The sequence below is a fragment of the Sphaeramia orbicularis genome, chromosome 1 (assembly GCF_902148855.1).
Source record: "Sphaeramia orbicularis chromosome 1, fSphaOr1.1, whole genome shotgun sequence".
Taxonomy (NCBI): Eukaryota; Metazoa; Chordata; class Actinopteri; order Kurtiformes; family Apogonidae; genus Sphaeramia; species Sphaeramia orbicularis.
The window spans coordinates 29,659,638-29,678,720 of record NC_043957.1 but is presented as its reverse complement, the minus strand read 5'-3'; the positions used below and the strand labels follow the sequence as shown (position 1 = coordinate 29,678,720).

General features: G+C 37.8%; 1 protein-coding gene across 1 annotated transcript in view; it reads left to right on the top strand.

Moving 5' to 3' along the window:
- armh3 (armadillo like helical domain containing 3) overlaps positions 1 to 8,080 on the top strand; it is a 28,723-nt gene extending 20,643 nt beyond the window's left edge. Inside the window, 2 exon segments of the mRNA XM_030134664.1 lie at positions 5,631 to 5,747; positions 6,935 to 8,080. Of these exon segments, the coding sequence (XP_029990524.1) occupies positions 5,631 to 5,747; positions 6,935 to 7,027 (210 nt within the window). The 3' untranslated portion in view covers positions 7,028 to 8,080.
- The last annotated feature ends 11,003 nt before the right edge of the window (positions 8,081 to 19,083 follow it).

Sequence of the window (19,083 nt, the reverse complement as noted above, 5' to 3'; positions counted from 1 at the left end):
GATCTTTTTCCCATTCATTTAAATGTATGATGCCATGTAAATGTACTAAGGCAGTGTACATAACTGAGACATATATTGTATGTACCGTACTTTCTGGGCTATAAGGCGCACCGGAATATAAGTTGCACCTAACTATAAGCCGCAGGTGTCCACATTGTGACATGAGATATTTACACAGAAAGATGTTAAACAGAAAGATTATTTAAATATTTATTTTCATACCTTAACTGCTTTTTTCCAAACAGTGCCTGTAACATGGCAGTAAAACGGCAGGAACACAGCTTTTTAAAAAACCCAGAAAAGTCATTGATCACTATCTTCATCTTCCTTCTGCTCATTGAAACCCCTGCAGTCGTCTTCTTCAGTGTTGGAGTTGAACATCCTCAGCTCCATCACACACCTTCTCAGTCTCTCCTCCGTTGTTGCTCAATGGCACTTCTGTGCTGCACCTCTGTTTCCTTCTTAGACAGACGCATTGATTGGTTTTAACTTCAAAGCTGCATCATATGCATTTCTTCTTGTGTTTTCCATGATGAGGGTTTGTGCATGACACGCAAAATGATTGTTAAAAGTTAAGATTAAAACTTCTCCTCTCTGCATCACCTCTTCCACCTGTCTGTCTCACTTTTGCGCTTCCTGCTAGAGCGCCCCCTGGTAGCGGTTAGCCCGTATAAAATCTATACTCAAGCTACATCGCTGTATAAGCCGCAGGGTTCAAAACGAGAAAAAAGTAGTGGCTTATAGTCTGGAAAGTACAGTAAGTTGCAGTTTTACAGTGAGTCTCAAGTGAAAGATTTGGAGAGAAGTTTTCGGCATCCGGCTTTTCTTGGGAAACCTGTTGTCTATCTGCCGAGCTAATCACTACACGCACACAAGCAGGGGCAGAATAATATGAGTTAGAATAAAACGGCATTAACATGAGATTTAAAAAAATTGTCGGCGTTATTCAATGAATGCGTTAACGTGGTAATAAAGTGTTAACTTGCCCAGCCCTAATTCTAAAGTAATGAATGTCAGTCTCTGCTGGGATGAGGATGTTGCGATCTCAGGAACTGTAATCCCTGGTCTGAATTGAGGTTAGTTTCATGGATGGAAACAGCACTTACATCTGCAACAAGTCGATTTGTATGAAATGGATAAATTAATAATGAAACTCCACATTCAGCTAGTCTGGCGATTACAGTAAGAGAACTGAGTGAACTATAGTAACGGATTTTGAACTTAGAAAAAAAAAGGATTTGTGTACCTGGCGCAGCTGAGTTCAGAAGTTTACATATTGCTTTTCTAAACATTTCATTTTAATTTACACTGTCAAAAAAAGTCACAAACACAATATATCATTAGACTACGTTTCACCTTTTAGCTGTGAGTACAAGACACATTTTCTGTCTGTGTTAATGCCAGTGTTTAGTCACAGTAAATGTCACAACATCTATTTTCATCCAAAGTTGCATTAACTTTTGTCCAGATCTTGTCTTGATGATGGAGAATTACACTATGTTGAGACTGCAGGCAAATGTGACCCAGATCCGATTTTTTTTTTTTTTGCCCATATGTGACCTGTATTCAAGCTGTTAAAGACAGTTTGAGCAGCACAAATCTGATTTTTTTGTTCAAATCCAACCCAGGCCACTTTCATAAATCGATACATATCTGATATTTTGTAGTGCAACTTCAGTCTGAACGACCAAGTTGCATTTATCCAACCTTTGTCATTGGAATGCGACAAACGTCATAATTCTGTGTCCCAGGAGGAGAAACGATGGGAAAAACATATTTACTTTTGTAAACACAGTGCGTGCCCCCATGGTCACGTATTACATCAGGACCTCTTTTGCACATGTGGGTAACTTCATTGTCGCATTCAGTTCATGCTCAAAACTGATAGAAGTCGCATTTAATGTGTAATATGAACGAGCACACAAAAAAGTCGGATTTCACCAAAAAAATCCAAATTGTGCATGAAGACCTACTGTCTGAATGTAGCCTGGACCGTTGTGTGAAATCTTTGACAGCACATTCTAAATTCTCAATGTGCTTCAGGTCTGGACTCGTGTGAAAGTTATATCACATGTTCCTGAACCACTCTTACAATCTGATCCTGATGAATCCTGGTTTTATCATCTTGGGAAGAAAAACTCCACTAATGTTCAGACCTGGTCATTCAGTATATTCAGGTCCAGTTGAACTCATTTTATAGACACATAATGTTGCTGAAACTAGACCAGAACAACTGTATCAACCCCAGATCATAACACTGCCCCACAGGCTTGTACTCTAGCCACTAGGCATGATGGGGAATCACTTTAGACCACATGACTTTTTTCCATTGAAATGAGGTCCAGTCTTTGTGCTCTGTACAAACTTATGACTGTTACCCTGCCCCCCCGAAGGGTGGGCAAGGGGTATTGTTTTTGATTTGATTTGTTTGGTTGCTAACACTTTAGCAGCAAAACTATTGGTTGAATTCATACCAAATTGGGTTTATAGATTGCCAGTGACCCAGAGTAGATCTGATTATATTTGGGAAAAGTAGGTCAAAGTTCAAATCTTTTAATAATTTAATTTTTTATTTTTTTCCCTCCATTTACTTATAATGGGCAAAATTTCCAGTGTCTATAAAAACATCAATTTTGTTTCAATTTACTTCAAACTTAGCACATACTGTATATAGAGGCAATTGATATGTTGACATCGGCAAATGCATAGACATGATGACATTAGGTGGATCAATGCCAAAATAAGCAACAATATGTGTGAGGGACGGGGTTTGTTGTGCCTGGCACCACCTGTTTAAGAATTTAGAAGCTACTCACTGCATCCATTAGAATTAAAGAGCCTGTTGCAGCTGAAACATACAGTCTTAATCACTGAATCATTGCACTAATAGTAACCAATGGAAGGATGTCACCTGTTTGCTTAGTTAAATTCTGGTGGGCACGCTTTTGTCCATTGGTGTGTGATATGTTAGAATAGTGCTCTCAGGTCTGTGTTAATAATTAAGATAGTTTTCAATTATCTTTATGTGCTTTTCTGACAAATTCTCCCTTTTACTCCCTACATTTTTACCACACATATCTTTTCATTTCCAAAGCAGGCTCATTGATTTAGTTGTAATGTATTTGAGGGTGGTGATTATTATTTTTTTGTCATTATTCCATACCTTCCTAAAATCAAGATAAATTGATGTAACAGTAACAAGTGAAGTTATTTTCATTGTTTTCAGTATAATCCAATAATTTGTTTATTTGGTTGGAGTAGTTAATATCAATCAAAATGAAGAGGTTCATTTAAGCAGTAATCACAAACAGCTAGTTTTTACATTTATACTATCAGTACATATCAGAGCCTGCATTTTTTTTTTTTACTTGTACTGAAGTAAATACGTACAAGTATTATTTATACCTGTGCTTTTACTGATAGATTACTTATTAATTAAAGTCAGTAAAATATCATGAATCAGTCCTCCTACCTTTTTGTTACACTAGTATCTGTTTTTGTACTTGAGCAAAAATGTGTGAACTGTGAGTAACAGATAGAATTTTGAATTTCAGCTTTTGTTTATTTTATCACACTATGTTGATTATGACTGGGATGCTTCTGGAAATTGTTGCCATGAGTTTAGAAGCAAATAATTGGTGTCATTATGAACCTCAGCTCTTACTCTTTGGAGACAAGACAGTGAGACAAGTAGGTTCTTAATAAATAAATAATAAACAGCAGGTGAATGTTAATGCGGTCTTCCACGTGTGCACAGATATACGTCAGTTTGATTGAGTTATGGGGATTTATTAAAATTTTTTTCCCTTTTACTTTCCTCCCGTCATCTTCTGCCCCTGTCTCCTGTTAGTTTTATTTTCATGCTGTGAAATTCTCCATTTCATTCCTTCTGTGTTTTGATGTACAGTCCTTCACAAACTCACATACACACACAAACCACCTGCGCTCACTTCTCCGGGAGCGTCTTCACTCCCTGCGGTGACATTAGGAGATGGATGGCCTCCAGAAACACCGCATTAAAATGAGATACTGTCTGTCTCGCACACAATACAGCGCTGGAGTCTAAACACACTTCAGGTACACGAGGCTGCGTTTGTGTCTGTGCTTCAAGATAAACATGCCGACAACAATCATATCTGCTTAGCGATGCAGAAAGTTGCCTGAGCAACCAGGTTGAGTGTGTGTTTGTGTGAACTGAATACTCCCCACCCTGGTTTTCACTAAAACACAGTGTGCATCTACTCTTATTTCCATTTGCTTTTCCCCTATTTGTTAGTTTTCTGCTTGTAATCAGTTCACTGTGGTTCCCTCCCTTTCTCCCCGTCATCCCTCCTGTCCTCTGAGAAGGAAAGAAAACCAAACACACACAGTAGTGGAGCCTACGATTGAAACCTTCTACCTCCTGATTTCCACAGAGAGGAAGGAGGGTGATGGAGAGCTGTGAGGGAGAAGAAGGGAGAGAGCGTATGAGGTATAGCGCGTTGAACCACAGAGAGATGTGGCTATGAATTTTTCATTAGTGTACCATCTGAGGTTGAAATAAAAACAACAGCCCTTTTTTTTCTCAGAGCAGAGCTGTAGATTTATTAGAGGAAAATAAACGGAAGAAGAATGTTCTCCTGCTAAACCTCTGTTAATCCATTTCAAAGTGATGATTCAGCTGTTCGGTTGTAGATGTACTGCCACTGCAAGAGGACTATATGTATGTGTGTGTGTATGTGTGTGTAAAGAATCATGTACGTTCAGAGATATTTTGGATAAAAGCTGTGAATGGTGTGTGTTTAGAGCTTTCTGGGAAGTATGACTAAGTACAGAGTACATCTCTCACTGTGAATGTTTCCTTCTGTGTGGCGTGTTTAAGATCCATGAATAAAATAATGAAAAGGCTCTGGTGGGGAACTATGTCATGGCTAAATGAGTGGATGGCAGGAGGGGACGCGTGGAGAATCTCTGCATAATTACCTCTGATTTTAGCTTACCAACTTATTACAGCAGGACTTGATTTTAGGCAGGAGGGTTCTCCATATTTACAACCATATCACAGGCACAATTCACCACTCGTAGATCGGTGTGGCGTCTCCCCTATTCAGAGTGACTTTCACCCAGCGTCGATCCCGCTGAGCCAATCTTAGCCATTTCTCTGCTGTGGGACAGGTTCGATGTGGTTGGATATGATAACAGGCTGCCACCTGAGATTCTTCAAGTTGAGCATTGGCTTTTTCTGTGTAGGAAAGCCTCCTACCCACAGAGAAGTCCCTGAATGCAACATCAGCTGATCTTTATATAGAAGGCTGCACTGCCCCAATACGAATGGAGCTGAGAGACAATAATGTGGACTATCAGGATTCCTACGGGGTCTCAAAAAGTCTTAAAAGTCTTGAATTTATAAATCTGCTTTTAATACCTTAAAGTCTTTCAAAAGTTTTAAATTTGTTATGGTAGGTCTTAAGTTATGTTGCTATAAACCTATTGGCTGTATTGTGTGTAAATGTCCAAGTTGCAAAGAAAGTATCGAGAAGAAGAGAAGGGTGTGATGGTGCAGATTCAGTTTTTTAGGTCTAAGTGCTGTTGTCATTGATCTGTGCTCCACCCAGTTAATACTGTCTTTTCCTCTTGCATTGCCCTGTTAGGTGTTGGAGGTGGTACGGTCCAACTACGACACACTGACCCTGAAGCTGCAGGATGGTCTGGACCAGTTTGAGAGATACTCAGAGCAGCCCAAAGAGGCCGCCTTCTTCAAGGAGCTGGTAAGCAGAGCCTTTCCAAAACAGTTTAGTGACTCACTCTACATGATGTCTCACTCAAAACTGTGTACAACTGTAGTAAGAGGAAGAGTGTAAAATAAAATTCCACTCCAGTATGGTGTTTTCAGCTGCAACATGACACTGACTGCTGCACAAACATCCCCTCAACACTGAACATATATAATAATATTTTTGTAGTTTCTTGTGGAGATACAAAACAAGTTATTAATTCATTAGTAAAAGATTCATTTACCATATTCTAATGTTCTAATTTTTGCTTAAATTAGCATTTCTTTCAATACTCAACACTAAATGTTTTAGTGGACATAACGTAATTGAATAATATTTTGTTTTTAATTAATTTGACTAAATTTTAACCTCTTACACCCGGCTGCATGTGTGTTGCCATGGTAATGCATCTCTTGTCATTCTTCTGTATTTCATGTGACCTTGCAGAGGTCAACATTTATACACTCTTCTGCCATTGCAATTAGGAAAATGAATTCACATATCACATATTCTATTGTTGTTACGTATTTTACCTGACAGATATTAGTTAAGGATCAGAAAATCTATGTGATTAAAAAAAATAAACAAGTGGTGCCAGGCACAACAAACCCACCCCTTGCATGTGTTGTAGCTTATTTTGGCATCGATCAAGCTGATGTCATCATGTCTATGCGTGTGTTGATGTCAGCATATCAGTTGCCTCTATATATGTGCCAAGTTTGAAGTAAATTGAAACAAAACTTATGTTTTATAGACATGTGAAATTTCGCCCATTATAAATAAACGGGGAAATTTTTTTTTTTTTTAAATTCATAAAAAATTTAAACTTTGACCTACTTTTCCCAAAAACGTAACTCCATCTACTCTGGGTCACCGGCAATGTATAAACCCAGTTTGGTGTGAATTCAACCAATAATTTTGTTGCTAGAATATTAACAAACAAACAGAGAAACAAACCAAACCAAAAACAATACCCCTTGCCTCCCCTTCAGGCGTGGGGTAATAAATACTGTATAAAAGTGTGACTTGCAGCCCCGTCACACAATATATATCATCATATCCCAACAGGTTTGACACTTGTACGTTTGTAGAAGGCGTGGTGTAGCATCTTAACAACTCTGCATGTTTGTTGTTATAAAAAAGCACATCCTGTAGCAGTAAATCTCTTTGTCTGTCTCTAGGTTCGCTCCATCAGTCTGAATGTGAGGAAGAATGTCTCTCTGAATACGCTGAGTCAGGATGTCCTGCTGAAGGAGTTCTCCACCATCTCCTGAGACAAACACACCCCCAGCTCTGTTTTCCCCTTCTAACGGACGTATACACAGTGCAGTTTTTGTGCGTGTGGACGTGTACACAAACTTTCACACACATTCTACAAAAAACAAAACAAAAAAACCCCTAAACATTATGAGACTCGATTGTTCTTTTCCACGATTGATCTTAATGCATCGTCGTCTTCTGTGGCGGGACCTTTGGCCTGGACGCACCTTAAGAAGAAAGACCCGAAAACCCTGCACACGTTGTGGTCTTTCATGTGTGTGAGTGTGTGTGATTATATAAGGATGTGCCCATATTGCACTGGTCCCTTGTGTGCAATCTGCAGTATTGGCTGGACTGTTAACTGACGCATCAAAGTTTAGATTTAAGAAGTTCTAGTATTTTTAACCCAGATCTTCTCTTTTTTTTTCCCTCTGACTGTTGTAATTAGCCTCCTCTATCAAACTGATCACAGTGCAAGGTTTCTGTTTACAGTCATTATTGAGCCATTCTGAGTTTGGTGAATTCTGGACTTCTTGGCGCTACAACACAACTTTCTTTGGATGCTTGTGTAAATGTTAACTCTCTAAGTGTTCAAAACGAAGTATTTTTATTCACGTTTGCCGAGGGGTAGAACTTTTGACCAGTAATTAAGTTGAACTCGCTCTGAAGTGATGGAACATTTTTAATTGTTGTTTGCAAACCTTTGTTTTTGAACAAAGCCATCATTAACAAATCACTACTGTACATCACACAAGCTATTTTCTCCATTAAAAATGATTCTGAATGTACTGACGTGAGCGTTTAGTTTAGAAGGAAGTGTTGAGACAGAGGTTAAACATAATGACGTGATTGTTGCTGGTGTGTTTTGAGTTCTGCACATGCAGCTTTTTTAACCTCTATGTACTCCCTCTGAAATTACAGTGATCTTTTTTCTTTTTTTTTTGTTTGGACTGGAAGAAAACTGATTTATGCAATTTCTTCAAGTGTAGTGTCTTTTTTTCTCTTCTCATTGCTAACTCCTGTAGGTATATTTATGTTCCTTTTTTAAATAAAGGTTGGTTTCCTATTACTACTAGTCAGTAATTCCTCTTTTGAGTCGTGTAACAATCAAAAATGTACACAATTTATTCTTCTGTTACAGTGGTTCTGAACTGGTCTCACTTTGACATCAGCATTGTCCCGCTATTGTAAAGTTGTGACCCATTTAAAATAGACTAGTAAGGATATGTGCATCACTAATCTTTTTTTTAAAGTAACATAATGTGCATATACTTTCATCTGCATTCAAATCACATCACTTTCATGATAAATGGAGAGATCAGGTGCTATGTCACTCAGAAGTAGTTTTCAATCCATCAAAGTTTATTTATATATTGCCACATCATAACAAAAGTTATTTCATGACACTTTACATTTAGAGTCTGGTCAAGACCAGTCCCTTTTGATGGTTTTGTGCTTTCTTGTGTGACCTATTGGGATTAAACTTAATTTTAGTGTCATTCTACGTCAGTCCATTCAAATCAAACTCAGTGTGTTCACCTTCCTGTCCACAAAGTAAATTTACACTGATCAGCCATAACATTATGACCACTGTTTCGTTCCAGTGGGACCTGTCAGTGGGTTGGATATATTAGGCAGCAAGTGAACATCGAGCCCTACAAGTGTTAGAAACAGCAATATGAGGAAGAGTAAGGGGCTGGGTAACTTTGATAAGAGAGAAATTGTGATCCAGATCTTGTTCATTCCCAGTGTGAAGTGGTTCATACCTGTCAAAAATATCTAAAGAACAACCAGATCTCTACAATCCAGCATCTATAGGAGTATAACATTATTACCACCTGTCTAATATTGTGTAGTTCCCCTTTTTCCACATAAACAGCTCTGACCTGAGGCCTAGACCCCACCAGACCTCTGAAGGTGTGCTGTGGTATCTGGACCAAGATGTTAGCAGCAGATCCATGAAGTCCCGGAAGTAGAGAGGTGGACCTACACGGATCAGATTTATTTGTCCAACACCTCCCACAGATGATCAATAATCCTGAGATAGGGATGTCCGTCCTTAGTCCAGTTTTGGTCAGTACTAACCACTGCAGACCAGAAACACCCAATAAGACCTGCAGTTGTGGAGATATCATCACCATTACAATATGGACCTGGGCAAAGTCACTCAGTTCCTCATCTTGATCATTTTGTTGCTTCCATCACATCAGCTTCAAGGACTAAATGTTCACCTGCTGACTAATATATCCAACCCACTGGAAGGTACCATATATATAATAAAATAATCAATATTATTAACACTGCTCCTGTCAGTGGTTATGATCCTCTGGCTGATTGCTGTATATTAGCCTCTCATGTCATCTTTCAATCAAATATCAATGTTTCCATAGCAACGGCCATCAGACTACAGGTTCTGCACATCTGTCATCAGGAAGCTTACTGTCTACCGACCACACACTCCACAACCCTCCTTTTCTGTTTGGAGTTTTTTTTTTAATTTCGTAAAGTTTACAACCCTCTTTGTCAGCACACATACACACACACACACACACACACACACACACACACACTGCCCAGAGCGCTGACTGAGTGTGATACGTCAGCTGTCATTGTGAGACCTGATTTCTTATCCACACACACTGCAGAAGTGAAAAATGATATCTGTTGGATGAATATATGTCTTTAATAAAAATGTCTTTGTCTTGGATCATTTCTCATCTTGTTTCAAACATGTATGAAGGGTCATCAATGACAAAAAGCAGTTTGGAATCTATTGATTGATCTGAATGTTGGAATTTGAAGTTAACAGAGTGGATAGTTAACATCCATGTATCAAACCATTCACATGACAGTCTTCAGGGTCTGTCACTACAGCATTTCAATGAATATGTACATTTTGTGATACATTGTCAGCTTGGTAAACCATTCTTGGTAAATATTTCTCAATTAAGTCAGTGCTTCATGATCTGTATGGGATTAAAATAATCATAGTAGATCAGTAGATGCTTTTGGTCAGCGGTGGATGTTTAGGTCTTAAAGGGTGTGTTTGCCAATGACATCATGAATTTATATCAGCGTCTTGTGTCTTCTTTCTGTCAAACATGTTTGCTGTTCACATGCAACTTGTCTGGTGGGTTTTAGGGTCTTATGTTTGCTGCAGAAGCACTAGAAGCTGACAGTGGTTGTGTTTCACTCTTCAGTTTGTCCTTCCGTCTTGTCTGTCTCCACCCTGCCCCCTCCTGAAGGGGAACTAATTAACCAATATGTCTGATAAACTCTGTCCTTGAGCTACTTCCTAATGACATCTGCACCACACACAGCCAAGTATCTCTAGAAAAAATTGTCAACATCTTGTGTAAACCTTATCACTCAGATGGAGTTAGAAAAAAACCCCAAATAAAAACAATCTGAGGTGGGAAAGGATGGTGGACCAAGTTGATGGAAATAAACTGGAAGTGAAGTGAATGCAGGTTGACTGAAAAGAAGCAGATTCAGATCATGTTCAGATTTAGCAAGATGTTCAGTGTTTTTAATAGTGAAATACACGCTTTAGGGCAGATGAACATGCAGCCTTTTCAAGGTGGTTCGACAAGTCAATACATGCTGATAGTTTAAAAGGAATTTCCTTTTGTATCTGGACAGAACAAGGCCATTTTAATCCCAGGTAGGTGACTTATCATAGGCGAACAACACAGGTGTTTCTTCTGCAAGATGATAAAATATTTCTATGTAGAAACATGCACCATAGGCACCAGTGTCAAGGTCACCTAGTAGCAATAATGACCCACTTTAAGGTGCTTATTTTATAAACTTTGCCATTAATCTTATTTTCAAAACCAGCTGGCACACAATAAATAAGAGCTGCAGAGGTCTGGAAAGTTCAACCCTGTGTGACTCACACTATAAATGCACTAAATGGTGTTAAAGAATGCATGTGTTCACATCAGCATGTTAGCATAAAGCAGTTAAAACTGGATCTGAATTATAGACAAACAGCTTCATTGGCCATATGACTTTTAGAAGTATTCAGGTGCTTTCATCACCATTACAACATGGCACTGGTCAAAGTCACTCAGTTCCTTAAGTTGATCATTTTACTGCTTCAACAAATCAGCTTCAAGAACTAAATGTTTTCTTGCTGCCTAATATATCCAACCCATTGCACTGAAATAATCAGTATTATTAACACTGCTCCTGTCAGTGATCTGTATGTTATGGGTGATCAGAGTATAACGTTGCATAAAATGGATCTACTTAAGTAAATTATCAAAATACCAGGTAGATGATTATCAGACTCCAAACCAAAAGTGAAGCAGAGAGAGCAAAGAGAAAGCAAATGTTACCAAATACGCCTTCATTATACTGAAAATCACAATTTATTTGGCACCTTACAGTTTAATTACCCAGGTTTCTATCCAAGTCTGTTTTTATACTTCTAATTCATGATTTGTAGTATGTTCGCTTTTGTGTATTATTATTTATTATCTATATAAATCTAATTTTTTCTTTTTTCTTTTTTTTTTTTTTTTTTTTACTGTCATGCTGCTGCTCTGTAATTTCCCAGTTTGAGATCGATTTCTCTTACAAAGTAAAGACATAAAGCATAATAGGACATTAAATCTTAAAATAAGTGCCAACTAAATGTAATTAAATGTGTGTAAGGTGTTGGCAACGCTCACTGAAATCATGTAAGAAACACACAGAGAAGTATTTTTAGACGCAGAGACAAATGAAAGACAAAGACGTTGACAAAAAGTGAGGAAGTGAGGAAAATTCACTTAACAGCAGTGGTTTGATGATTTGGTTAAAATTAGTAATAAATTAGGATGTAAACCTGATTAGAATCTGTTTAATCTCACATATTCACTTCAAAATCTGGGACATGGGGTCAAGGGATTAAAAAACTGTCCAGTCCTTATATCAGTGCAGATTTGTCAGTTTTTGAACAATTCCAATACCAACAATAAAAAAGGAACAAATGGATGAATTCTGTTTGTGGCTCATAGTTACAAGATGTGTGACCACCTGTCGGTACCTGAACGTCATAGTAGTTAAACATAAATGATAGAGATCTTCCTATTTCCCCTCATGTTTCTGTCTGTCCTTTTGTAATTTTCGGTCTCCCACAATTAATTAAATCCCCTAGTCACTCCTGCAGAAAAATGACATAGATAAGCCTCTAATGGACCTGCTGGATTCATGTTAGTGCACAGACCCTGGTTCAGACATGATAATGATGTGCTTCTGTTCATCCTGGGATTAAACCTATGGCACAGACAGTATGGACTAACTGATACTCTGCTTTTGTGTTCGGGACATTTCACAGCTTTATTTTTATGCTCAATCCCCCAGACATCAACCAATTCCAAATCCCCTAATTTTGTTGGCTATATTGTGTATCAGGCAGTATATTAAAGCCCTGATCTAATCTGTGTGTGTGCTGATGACACCCAGATGGAGACATGGACGGGCATTTTACTGTGACAACCCATTAGCACTGCTGTGTATTTATAACATTTCATTTGAGCATATCAGCTTCCTCATCAAATATTCATTTGAGGGGAGATTGCTTACTTTGTCTGGACTAAAACCCCCTCATCCTTTCACCCATTTATTTCGTGAGTCTTTATGCGAATCCTCTCCCTGATTTACAGACAATACTTTTTAAATCAGGTGAAACTGCTCCTTTTTTAGACTAAAATGTGCCTGTTTTTGAGGACTTTAACAGAATATCATTCATCTGTTATGCTCATTTCGCCTGTTGGTGTGGATTATTTCGATTGTATCTACACTCTGACAACTGCTGGGTAACAATGAATCCAATCTGGGATATTTCATTCACCTTGTGCTGGGAAAAATATGGACAAACCCAGCCATGAATTGCTAGAGAGAATAAAATGGGTAATGTTTTCTATGCAGAAAAAAAGTAAAATCATAGATATACGTAGTTGCATGTTTTTGACTCAGATTCAAGCATCTCAAAGCCTTTGTGCTATATAGAGAACTGAAGTCCCACCCCTTTTGCTGTGCCACATGGGATGTAACATCAGAAAGAATAGAAACGATGGACACTGGTAATTTTACCAGCCAAGAAAGTGGTGATTTGTGGTAAAGATGGTAAAGAAATATCTAGTTTTGTGTAAAATGTCTTGTTATTTTGGCAGATTTAACCTCATTCTTCATAAGTTACAGGGTGGGGAAGCAAAATTTACAATATTTTGAGGCAGGGATTGAAAGACAGTGTATGACCAATTAGTTTATTGAAAGTCATGAGAATTTATTTGCCACAAGAAAATTGACATAATAGAAAATGTTTTTATTCTATGTGTCCTCCTTCTTTCTCAATAACTGCCTTCACACGCTTCCTGAAACTTGCGCAAATGTTCCTCAAATATTCGGGTGACAACTTCTCCCATTCTTCTTTAATAGTATCTTCCAGACTTTCTCGTAATAGTTTTGCTCATAGTCATTCTCTTCTTTATATTATAAACAGTCTTTATGGACACTCCAACTATTTTTGAAATCTCCTTTGGTGTGACGAGTGCATTCAGCAAATCACACACTCTTTGACGTTTACTTTCCTGATTACTCATGTGGGCAAAAGTTTCTGAAAAGGTATGAATAATAGTGTTAGGTATGATTATGACATCAATATATGTTTGGTTTCAAAACAATTGACGTAGTGCCTGCTGAGAAAAAACAACTAAATGTTCATTGTAAATTTTGCTTCCCCAGCCTGTATGTACACAAAAAACTATCAAAAGAGATAAAAATCAATACAAGTCTGCTCATGCTGATGCTGCAGAGATGTCTTCAGTGACTCTGAACAGATTGTAAACACAGAAACTTTCACTAAACTCTACTTCTTAACCCATAAAGACCAAGTGCTACTTTTGTGGCTGTTCCAAAACATTTTTTCTCTATATTTAACTTTTCCAAAGTGATTTGTCACCATTCATTTTAATATCGTCCTCTGTATTTTGCATTTTTCTGTGAAAATCAGGTATTTTCCTATATTTAATTTATTGATCATTTAGATGTTCATAAAAGTTCAGCTTAAAATTAAGGGTTTTTATATCAGAAACAGAGAAAACTAAAAAAAAGTGACTTTTTCAATGAAGATATCAATAACTGAACATAAAACAAGTGTCTCCATCAATTGCCATTTGTCAAACTCCGTGAATTTTCCTGGTGAATCAATGTTGTAGAAGATGACGGTGTTTCCACATTAACTACGGAGCCTGTAAACATCCAAATGGGTCATATCTGATGACCATGAAAAGATGATAAACTGCATTTTACCTGAATTATTTCAACATATTGATAGGTTTAGTGGTTCAGAATTTATTAAACATTTCAGATCATTAGATGCTTTCGGTTGGCAGTGGGTGTTTGGGTCTTTATGGGTTAAAGTTCTGGTGTTTACTTTTTGTGTTTCACAGTCCAATTATTTAACAGTTTTACAACAATTTGTGTCTTTCTTGAGTTGGAAAATTAGACCAGCATCAGCTTCAGGTCATATCTCAAACCCAATGAGCTTGATCTGTATTTGAACCCAGCATTAGATCAGACCTACCTGAAATACAACCATCATCTTTGAACCCAGCATTTGGGTCATTCAAACCACCCAGTATTTTCCAGTGTGTATCCCTGTGTGTCCCTTATTTGTCACCTGTATCATTTCTCCACACTGTGCATAACTTGAGGCATCAATCAGAGCTCATTATTGGTTATCTGTCAGCTCCACTTTCCAGCCTGCAGCAATGCTAAACTTCTCTGTAAACCCTCGCGGGAGATAAACACCATCAATACTGTGAGATTTAACCGTCCCAAGGCACATAATATATTCAAATACCTCTCTGTGCCGCTTTCCCTCCGTCTCCTTCTATTTCTCTCTCTAGATTCAACATCATCTCTCTCATCTTCCTCAATCCCCTTTAGCAGATTTTGCTTCAGCTTTTACTTCACCATGTTTTCTTCCTATTCCATCGTCCTTATTTTATTTCATTTTATTTTATTTTATTTTACTTTTTACCCTGCTCTCTCTCCAGCAGCTGATGGATGTTTTTTCTCTCCTCCTATCAGTCTCCTGGCAGGGGGACATAATAATCCTTCCTCTTGTCTGCCTGTCTCTAAGAAAGCTTCACCATGCTTTTTTTTTCCTCCAGTAAGCCTCATTATTATTTTTTTTTTTTAGCTTTTCCTGGCCAGTTTTGTGTTCTTCAGTTTCATTTTTATATATGAGGTCCTTTAAAAACCAACACAAAGCATGTTTCTGTAGGGATTTCTGCACTTACCCTTTTTTTGTCATCTTGAAAAGCTTCACAACAAATGGGTTTAATTTGGGTTTAAAGTAGGATTAAAAAGACACCAATTGTATCACAGTCTGAAGTCGATTTGCTAAATATATGAGTGTTTTAAATCCCGTGAAATCTGTTGTATAATGTCATCTGGGGCTCTGAAGCAGCTTGACGTAATTGCAAGTTGCTCTGTTGGAAATTTTACATGCAGGAGTTCAGAATGAAAACAACAATTGGATCGATGCTGTAGCCTGGAGACACCGAAAGCATCGAGGTAACTCAGCACAAACACAAAAACGACTCTATTAACAACATTATGTACCGACAAACCTCATGACACCGCTGTTAACCTGTTCTGTATTGTGTGTTTAGTGGTATTGAGTTGTGTTATTATGTTGCGTGTTAGTGTCCTGCATTTGTGTGTATGATATTGTAAGTACAGTACAACAAAGCGAAAACATACAGATTATATGAACACAAAAAGATAAAGACTTCAAGATTACACACTTCATTTAACCCATAAACACCCAGTGATACTTTTGTGGCAGTTCCCAAATGAATTTTTCTCTTTTTTTAACCTTTCATATGTGATTTATTAACATTTAATAATTCCAATATTGGGTGACACGGTGGTGCAGTGGTTAGCACTCGTACCTCACAGCAAGAAGGTCCTGGGTTTGATTCCAACACCAGTCGATGGGGGTGGGACCTTTTGTCTGGAGTTTGCATGTTCTCTCTGTGCCTGCATGGGTTCTGTCCGGGTACTCTGGCTTCCTCCCACAGTCCAAAAACAAGCACTGATAGGTTAATTGGTTAATCTAAATTGCCCATTGGTGTGAATGTGAGAGTGATTGTTTGTCTCTATATGTCAGCCCTGATGAAGTGGCGAAATGTCCAGAGTGTACCCCGCCTTCGCCCGTAAATAGCTGGGATAGGCTCCAAGTGAACCTAGTGAGGATAATGCGGGTTCAGACAATGAATTAACCCTTTCATGCATAGTGGTCACTACAGTGGACAGTTATTCTATTGATGTTCTCTTGTATATTCATGGGTTTTGTTGTTTTAGTTTCATATTAGCCGACACAATGGACGCTTATGCACCATCCCATTCACTGACATTCCTGTAACTTTCCTGTTCTTTTATCTAAATCAATTACTAATTGTTATTAGACTGTAATTAACATTTTTTTTTTTTTTTAACATTTTTTTTTTTTTTTTTTTTTTTTTACATATCATCTGAATGAGTAATAACTAGTATTATAGTATGTTAAAATGTGAGAAAACATCAGATTAGCAACATTAACCTCCTGAGACCCAGGAAAATCAAAATTTGTAGCTTTTTTCCATTAAACAATTGTCTTGATTGGAAACCGCATAATGCAACAGGGTTTTTGTTTGTTTGTTTGTTTATTTACAGATACATTTTTTTTTAAAAATTATTTTTATTTATTTATTTAGTGAAATTTTCTTTGCAATGGACAGAAAGTAAAACTGTCGCACTTTTGTCCCCTACAGAGGACAAAAATGCATTGCTTGGTCTCAGGAGGGTTAAAATGTTTTTATTTCTTAGTTTTCACACAGTATGTGAGTAAATGCATGTTTCTGAGCTTCAAAAATTAAACGCATGGAGTTCAGCTGAGTGGATATTTTTGTAACTCCATGAAAAATAGGTTCATAAAAAAATAAATAAATAAATAAAATCAATCACAGTGTTTTTTTCATGCCTAAAGAGGAATAAAACACTTAGGAAAAAATTTTTGATTAAGGTTCTCACAATTCATGCATGAAAGGGTTAATAATTCCAATATTAATACTGGAATAATATTAATCCTAAATTAGTCTGATTGATAAGCATGAAACTTTATGCCATGACACATATAATCATTACGTTTACATTATCTGCCTAAATGTGCAATAGTATTTCAATCCACAAATATACCAACTTAATTTGGCTGCATTTCTCACTAGGGCTGCACGATATTGGAAAAATTTAAATTGCGATTATTTTTAACCCTGCGATATATATTGCGATATGAAAAAATACTCAGGAGGATATAATAACTGTGTGGTGCTGACATAAATGGTCAAACTAATTAGATGTTACCTCTCATTGTGGCAACAGGTGCAAGGCACTCTCGACACAGAACACGTGTTCCAATATCATCCTTATAACTGATGTGGCTTTTCTTTTTGGCACCAAGTCTTCATTTACGGTGATTTTCTCTTGTTCATTGCTCATTTTTCAATGTTTTTGCCAGCGACTCACTCCAAACTGATTAAGAATGATTGTGATTGGTGGATCGCTCTGTGCAGTGTGTGTCAGGTACCCTTGAAATTAGATGAGAACACGTTGAGTTCATTTGCCTCCTATATTGCAGGACCTGCCATGTGACTTTTCACAATGACGACGCTCAAATGATATATGGTGCCGCTCTATTTCTCACTGTTGACTGTTTACAGTTTAGTTTTTACAGAAACTCATATAAATTAATATTATTACTAAAGGCTGTGATAAAACAACTCTCAATACAAGGAAATAACTAATGTAAACTGAGCACAAACACCAGCTTTTGAGTTGTTCACCTGTTGCTGAAAGTTAAAAACATTTCAGTATATTACTTTTTAAATATATGATGATGATGATGCACGTGAACATCAGTGAACAGGAGCTGCCATCAATGGACATTTTGGGTCTTTAAACTTTAGAACCAACCTGATCAGTTCCTAAAAAGCATTAGACCACAGCATGTCTAATTTATTGGTTATAATGTTATTAGTCTACTGGGCCGGCTCTCTGGAGATCATACTGGGGTATGTGGCTCCTGAACTAAAATGAGTTTGACAGCCCTGACTTAAAGTATTACATGTTCAAGTGTTTAAAATAGACGTTTCTGATGGGAAACTGTAGTTGATTGTTGAAGGTTTATCCCATAATTCGGTCTGTGGACTTCTTTGTCTCCATCCAGCTTACAGGGTGCTTATTTAAGAATGTGATATTCTAATCATTTTTCTAAACACGACCTTGGCGCCTGGATTTGTTGAAATATGAGTGAGTCATCTGTAACTCTGCTCAACTGGTTCAAGGACGTGGAGCTGACAGAATATTGATCCACTGGTATTACTTCTTCCTGCTCGGCCGAAGCTGCCCAAGAGCCGGGCCAAGGTTAGTCCATCCATCAGTGGCACGGTAGATCATCACCCTCTGTAGGTCTGTCTGTCTGTCAGTCTGCACCACTCCCCCCTCCCTTCAATACCACCAATTCACAAAAACACGCTGCATAACCAGTCACTACAGTGGAAGTGCTCCCAACCTGCAGCCAGCATTTATAGACAACAGACTAGTGTCAAACAGAATCTAATAAAAGTCACATTACTGTGCTACGCCATAACTTCAATGTGTTCCCACTGTAGTCTGAAACACTGTCAGTCAGCTGTTCTCCGTCTCTCTCTCCATCCTGTGTGCCTCTGCATTGTTCTGCTGACAGCGCCTCCTACAGGTTTGGAGCACTTCTGTTGTAGTAACTGGTTATGCAGCATGTTTCGTTTGCAGATGTTTTCTTGGTTTGAATCGTTTTGTGCTTTGCATCGTTTCTCTATTTGCAGAGCATTTGGTGATTATGCATGTATTTTTCAGTCTTGTGGCACATTTTTTCATTTGCGCCACATTCCTGTTTTTGTGCCTCGTTTCGACTTGTGTTTGAGTTTGTGAATTTGTATCGTTTCTGTACTTGCAGCTGTTTTCTCTAACAGACACATTGGGCCGTTGCAAT